Genomic DNA, 7,136 nt, shown 5'->3' with positions numbered 1-7,136 from the left:
ATTTTATTTATAAAATATATTATCAATTTAGTTCACTCAAAAAATAAGAAATAAGTTTTTAATTTAGTTCAGTAAGTTTATTTTTTGGATAAGATTTAATCTTATTGAGTTAAAAAGTCATCTCTAGATGAAAAGTCAGTATATATTTAAGAAGAGGATGTGGGAAAGTGAATGGTATGGAAAACTCAAAGGGTAAAATCTGGTTGAGAGTTCCTTCAAATGTTACAAATGATGTTATGTTTCGTTATTTTAATTGCATTGGTAATATTCTAAGTTTCAAAATTTGTTCTATTGATGACAAAAGTAAAGTAGTGAAGTTAGTTTATGAAAGTGAAGAAGACTGTGAAAAGCTGAGTCATTGTGCGCATAATGTCTGTCTTTTTGGTGATGAGTTTAAAGTGACTGTATTGAAACGAGAAGGGAAGGTGTATGGAACAATGGGGACAGATGGGTTTGGATTAAAAAAAGCGCATAAGAACACTCAATCAACAAGGTCAAAGTATGATGACATCCACCTTGATTACCCATTAGGGTGGATGTAAGATTGACTTTTAATTTTATTTTGTTTCTAAGAAGTTTTTTAGTTGGAAAATGTGTGGTTGTACTTGTTGTACAATTTGTTTAGTGAAACAAATTTACTTAACTTTTTAAAAAATAGGCATTGTTAGAAACTTTAATTAGAAATAAGTTGAGGTTAATGAAAAAGAAGAATTTGCATTGTGAAATGAGGATTTAGACACTAATCAGTTAGATTAGATGACATTAAACTTTCATCTGAAATTGATCATTGTATTAATGAAGGAGTTATGAATTATTATAAAAATAAATAAAATTTAAGCTAGGTATCATTTTACATAAACAAAGAAAGGACAGACATTATTTTGAAGGTTCATTTAAAAAATAAGGTTGTTTGTTATGAACAATAAATGTATAAATAATTTATCATTTTCAATAAGAAGATCTTTGATTGAACAAAAAAAAAATTCAAAAAGGATAAAACAATCATATCTTGTACAACAAAAAATGTAAATGAAAAACTATTATAAACAATTAATTCAAATTAATTTTTAACGAATAATGAAAAAGAAGAAATGAATTTTTCTAGTAAAAATTTACAAATTTTTAAAAAAGTGTATAGCTTATTTTCTAGTAAAAATTTAGTAAAAGAACTAAGAATTAAAACGAAAATTAAATGGGTGAACAACCACAACAAACCAATAAACATAAAGACTTTCTCAAGGTATATTTTACTTCTGAACAATTAAAAAAAATACCCGTATACATTATATTTCCATTAATTGGGATTACTTACATTTTAATAATGACATTAATTATCTTTCTTTTACCAAAGGTATATGGAGATTCAAGTCATTATATTTTTTGGTTGATTCTTGGAAATATTATGTACTTTTTAGTTACATATAATTTTTATCAATGTCACTATGTCACACCTGAATGTATACCTCAACAATATTACCAAATTAATGAAACAGAAAAAGAAAAATATGAGTATTGTGATAATTGTAAAATGTATAAAGGAGATCGAGTTCATCATTGTAGCACTTCAAATAAATGTATTTATCGATATGATCATTATTGTGGATTTATTGGTAATAGTTTAGGATTTCATAATTATAGGTACTTCTTTCTCTTCCTTTTTTATTTATGGATTTCAATGTTAATTGTTGATTGTCATGTTTATTTCTTATTTACTCATGTTGATATAGTTTGTTATTCCTCTTTATTTCTTTTCTTATTTGCTAAATTTTTTATCATGAACTTTATAAGTATTAAAAGAAACTAATCTAAATAGTCACAACTCCCATATTTCGTGTTAGTATTTATCTCATTATTCTTTGGAAATTTAACTTTTGCTTTAACAATGGAAATGGGTTTTATTGCTATAACAATTACTTTTAATTATACTTCAAAAGAATTGGTAGAAACGTTAGCAACACTTGTTAAAGAAAAACGTTGGACTCCAAACAAACATTATAAATCAATTTTATTAAACTGGAAAGAAGCCATGCAAGTTTCTCCTTCAGAACCTTTGTTTTTAGGTTTCTTACCAACTTCTCCTCGTTTTAAGGATAATAAGAAATTGTAATCCTCAAATTTGGTTTCTTAGTTTTGAAGTTTTTATTTTTTAATTTTACTATATAAAGATTTTAGTTAGTTTAATGTTCATTTAAAGGAGAACTGTTAATTATAACAGAATAAAATGAAAAGATGCAATCCTTTCACCTTCGGGTACTTTAATGAAAGACCAAACGTTGAAGAACAAGAAAGTTCAAAGGAAGCACCTACAGCATTACATATTGTTGTGTATAAAAATAGATTTGATTTTATTGATTATATTGTTCATTCATTAGAATTTGATGTAAATTGTATTGATGAAAAGGGAAATACACCTCTGCATCTTGCTTGTGCCTTTGGATTTTTGGAGTCTGTTCAGAAATTAATAGAACTAGGAGCTGAGCCAATGGTGTATAACAAAAAAGGAATTATTCCTCTCTTTAGTGCTTTAAGAAACAACCACCTTTCAGTTGTTAATTATTTAATTGAGCACTGTAGAAGAGAAATGTTAGCAGCAATAGATTTACGAGGATATTCTGTTCTTCATTACGCAGTATTTATTAATAGTTCAGAATTTTTAGATAAATTAAATAATTTCTGGTGTATTACTGATTTAGTAAATAACAATTGTAATGATGGAATATCAACTCCTCTTCACATAGCCTCTAGATATGGTACAAATGAGTCACTTCAATGGTTATTGAAACATGACGCTAATACAAAAATTGAGAATGAGATGGGTGAAATCCCACTTATTGTTGCAATAAAACATAAACAAATTAGCACAATTAACATTCTTCTTCCATTATCACCTCTCAATGTTCCTGATAATTATGGTCAATTACCTATTCATCATGCAGCGTCAATTGGGCACTTATCGTTAATTAAAAAACTTATTGAATTAGATAATGATTCTTTAAATAAGAGTGATACTAATGGCAATTATCCATTCCATTGTGCTCTCAAATCAAATGACATCAATACCATTGATTACTTTTATCCTAATAAACAATACTTTTCTAAATCAAATTCGTATGGAATGACCCCTTTAACATTAGCAATTGCATGTGGAAGTACAAAATCATTAAAATATTTACTTGCAAAAGGAGCTTCTCTACAAACTCAAACTCTTTCTGGAACAACCCCATTACTTTGTGCTGTAGCTCATGGAAAATTAGAAATAGCCCAACAATTGTTTAACATTGATCCAAGTTTTATTAACGATAGAGACTATAACGGAAATACCGTTTTTCATTATGCTGTTCAAAACTCTAATTTTCGTGTGGTTAAATGGTTATATTCACTTGTAGGTCAATTATTTAATCAACCAAATAATGTTGGAGAAACACCTTTACATATTGCATGTTTGACTAAAAAATTAAAAATGGTAGTTTTGTTAATAGAACATTGCCATCATCCACTCGTTTGTTTTACAACTACACAAAGAAGCCCTGTCCATTATGCTGTTTTAGGTGGTAATTATGATATAGTGAAATACTTACTTAAAAAAGCACCAGCAATGACTTGCCAACCAGATAAGAATAAACTCAATTTCCTTCATTATTGCTGTAATAAAAGTTTCATTTATTTACTTCCATTAATTTTGAAAAAATTCCCCTTGTTAATGAACTATCAAGATGGATGTGGTAGAACACCCTTGCATATTGCTGTTATCAAAAACGACGCACTAGCAGTTTCAACTCTTGTTGAAAGTGGTTGTGATTGTATGATCAAAGATATACGAGGATTGACACCTGCTGAAAGTGCAATTAATAGAGGATATATACATTGTTATAACATCATTCAAAAAATTCCAAAAGAACGTTGGACAACAATTAAGAAAGTGGAAGTAACAAGACAGCCAAATAAATTTGATAATGGAAAAATACTTTCATTAGTTATAGGAATGCACATCAATGTTGTTTGGATTCATAGAAGTGGATGGGCAATTGGTATTGATGAAAGAGGAAATACAGGACTATTTTCTTTAGACAATTGCAAAACTATTGAATTAAATCCTATTGAAAGACAACAAGTAGAAGCAATTTTAAAAAAGAAGAAATTTGTCAGAAAAGACTTTGAAAAGAAAAATAGAAGTCAATCCGTAGCAATTTCAGACAATATCCTTGAATTTGATGAAGTGTTAACCCAAAGTAAATAATTTAAATAATCCTTGTTAACCGTTTTCGATTATATTTTCTCTTCTTCTTTGGAATTTTCTTTATTTTCGTTGTTTTAGTATTTTTAGAACTTAATTGAAGGAAAAAGTTGAATATTTAAACTTCAAATTACAAATATTCATTAATGTCTAATCATACTTCTGAAACAGAATTTAAGAGTCTTTGTGAAGGAAAGCTTTTCTTTTGTGATTTCCCTGAACTTGCTGTTGATGATGAAATTTTAAATGAAAAACTCGTCAAATACAATAATGAATGGAATGCCAAAAAAAGAATGGAAATATTTGAAACTATCGTTGGTCATGTAGGAAAACACGTAAAAATGATAGGACCATTTTATTGTAATTTTGGAAGATACATCAGCATTGGTGATAATTGTATTATTAATTTTAATTGTACTATTCTTGAAGGAGGACCTGTTACCATTGGAAATAGAGTTCTTATTGGTCCAAATTGTAATTTAATTGGTATCTCTCATACTACTTGTGAAAAAATAAGAAATTATGGTGCTTGCACTGCTTTAGGAAAACCAATTGTCATTAAAGATGGTGCATGGCTTGGGGCTGGAGTTATTGTACTTCCAGGTGTAACTATTGGAGAGAATGCAGTAATTGGTGCAGGAAGTGTTGTTACTCATGATATTCCAGACAATATGATTGCAGTTGGAAGTCCAGCAAGACCAATAAGAAGAGTGTCTGAATATCCAGACTGGACACCAGACCAAAGAGATATACCACTTAATTAAGAAATGATTTTTATAAAACAAGATGAATTATTCAGTTTTATCATCACTTACAGTTTCAGAAGAATTTTCATGAGGTATTAAGTCAGCTTGTTCTAGTTTAATATTTTTGTCATCAGAACACTCTTTTGCTTTAAAAATATCCTCAAATAAAGAAGACAATTCATTTAAATTTTCTTCATTAATATATTCTTCTATCATCATCCCTTTTTTATATAAATGAATACACTTATAATTTTGAAGTGTTACTTTTGCAGTTTTTGTTTTTGTTAATTGAATTGTCCACCCCTTTTTTAATAAAAGATATAACAATGCATTAAAATGTAATACAAATCCATTTCTTGACTTTCTTTTCTTTTCACTAACACTTCCCTTTGGTGCTTTGTCTTTATTCTTTTCCTCAACAACACTTTCTTTTTCTTCTTTAGTCTTTCCTTTTGACTCCATCTAACTAAATTATTTTTTTAAGTTCTTCCTATGTTTTTCATTTTTTCTCTAAAAATAAAAAAAATAAATGACAAATAAAAAGTAAACTTCTTAGCAACACCCATCTTTCTTTTCTTGTTCAACTTGTTCTTGTGTTTTATTAGTACTTTGTTTTTGTAATTTGATTGTTGGTTCATTTGTAGTTGTTTGAACTTCTGTTTGGAAATTACGAGATTGTAAAATACTTTGAACCAACCCCCTAAATGCAGCTTCAACCTTAACATTCAATTTAGCAGAGGTTTCAAAAAATTCATATCCTCGTTCATTAGCATATTGTTTCCCTTCTTCGTATGAAACTTCTCTAGATTCCATTTCCAAATCAATCTTATTTCCAACAATCATGACTTTAACACCTTGAGGACAATATGAACAAACATCAGTAATCCAATCTTGTACAATTTCAAAACTATCTCGACTAAACAAAAAGTAAGTTTTGTAAATTTTTTTCTTATTTTTGTTTTAAAAATTTTGTACTTCTTAGTACTAATGAAAATAACAAACCTAGTAATATCATAAACAATTAATGCCCCTTGAGTCTCTCTATAAAATTGCGCAACAAGAGACCTATATTGCTCTTGACCACACTACTAAATAAATACCATATCATTTTATTTTTCACAAACTTACTTATATGATATAATAATACACAAAAAATAATTAATTTAACAAACAGTATCTTTTAATGTCAAATCAACAACACATTGGTCAAGATCCATTTTATATCTGAACAAATCTGTTCCAGATGTAGATTCTGTTGACTCATCAAAACATTTCTTTTATGTAAGTATGTCTTTCTTTTCATTTACTAAAATTAATCAATCACAAACATTGACAAGTTGATTAGCTAAACAAGTTTTCCCAACTCCAGAACCTCCTACTAAAATAATCTACATATCAATGTTTTTTTCTTAAACATTTAGTGACTTAATTATTTCTCTCAAACCGTTAATGGAATGACGGATTTACTCATCTTTTTGTTATCTTTAATAATTAAAGTTCTTCTTAAAAAGGGTTAATTAAACAGAAAAAATTTTTCTTATTCTTTTTTATTCGTAATCTATTTATGGAAATTATGTTATATAAAACTATATAAATAATCATTTAAACTTCATCAAAACCAAAAATACATTATTAATGGTTGATTTAAAAAAGAAGTAACTTACACATAAATTTTAGAATGAGATTTATTAAACTATTAAATTTAATATTTTATCATACAAAAACTAATAATATCTATTTCATTCACTTTTCTCAAAGTAATGAAATACTAAATCATGTAACTCTAAAAATAACATTTTTTTTGTTGTTTTACACAACCACAGATAATCAAAAAATTGAAACTAAAGACTTTAAAAAGGACAAAAAAAAAACAATCTTTTCTTGACTTTTCTTTTTTGTTTTAAAAATTTTGTTTCTTATTTGAGGTTTATTTTATTATTTTCTTTTTTAGAGTAATTCAGTTTTATATTAAAGTGTTTTTTCTGTTACTAATAAATTGTTACATTCATAGATAAATTAATGCCAAATTAAAACATGAAGTTATTGAGTTTGGATGATGAGTTATTGTTGATAAGTAAGTTTTCTTTTAAAACTTCCACTTCTTAGAAACAACAGAATTTATAATAAAATTGTTCAATATTTTTGAAGTTGAACTT

At 27.2% G+C, this 7,136-nt stretch overlaps 5 protein-coding genes across 5 annotated transcripts; 3 read left to right on the top strand and 2 right to left on the bottom strand.

Annotated features, from left to right (window-relative positions):
- Window positions 1-176: 176 nt before the first annotated feature.
- On the top strand, window positions 177-542 carry ENU1_120010 (hypothetical protein; the record flags this gene model as incomplete). Its single annotated transcript, XM_008859804.1, has 1 exon — window positions 177-542. One exon carries the CDS (start codon window positions 177-179, stop codon window positions 540-542), a length of 366 nt encoding a protein of 121 aa, XP_008858026.1.
- Window positions 543-1,192: 650 nt separating this feature from the next.
- ENU1_120000 (DHHC zinc finger domain containing protein) lies at window positions 1,193-2,107 on the top strand (the record flags this gene model as incomplete). Its single annotated transcript, XM_008859803.1, has 2 exons — window positions 1,193-1,726; window positions 1,814-2,107. The coding sequence occupies 2 exons, from the start codon at window positions 1,193-1,195 to the stop codon at window positions 2,105-2,107; spliced, it is 828 nt and encodes a 275-aa protein (XP_008858025.1).
- A 114-nt stretch (window positions 2,108-2,221) lies between these two features.
- ENU1_119990 (ankyrin, putative) lies at window positions 2,222-4,998 on the top strand (the record flags this gene model as incomplete). Its single annotated transcript, XM_008859802.1, has 2 exons — window positions 2,222-4,229; window positions 4,406-4,998. 2 exons carry the CDS (start codon window positions 2,222-2,224, stop codon window positions 4,996-4,998), a joined length of 2,601 nt encoding a protein of 866 aa, XP_008858024.1.
- A 27-nt stretch (window positions 4,999-5,025) lies between these two features.
- Window positions 5,026-5,442, bottom strand: ENU1_119980 (hypothetical protein; the record flags this gene model as incomplete). The annotated part of the gene is made up of 1 exon (XM_008859801.1): window positions 5,026-5,442. The coding sequence occupies one exon, from the start codon at window positions 5,440-5,442 to the stop codon at window positions 5,026-5,028; it is 417 nt and encodes a 138-aa protein (XP_008858023.1).
- Window positions 5,443-5,532: 90 nt separating this feature from the next.
- ENU1_119970 (Rab family GTPase) lies at window positions 5,533-6,451 on the bottom strand (the record flags this gene model as incomplete). The annotated part of the gene is made up of 5 exons (XM_008859800.1): window positions 5,533-5,896; window positions 5,983-6,065; window positions 6,153-6,254; window positions 6,309-6,368; window positions 6,425-6,451. The coding sequence occupies 5 exons, from the start codon at window positions 6,449-6,451 to the stop codon at window positions 5,533-5,535; spliced, it is 636 nt and encodes a 211-aa protein (XP_008858022.1).
- Between the last annotated feature and the right edge of the window lie 685 nt (window positions 6,452-7,136).

This window comes from Entamoeba nuttalli, assembly GCF_000257125.1.
Source record: "Entamoeba nuttalli P19 unplaced genomic scaffold asmbl_5112, whole genome shotgun sequence".
NCBI lineage: Eukaryota > Evosea > Mastigamoebida > Endamoebidae > Entamoeba > Entamoeba nuttalli.
This window is presented reverse-complemented; position numbering and strand designations above follow the sequence as displayed.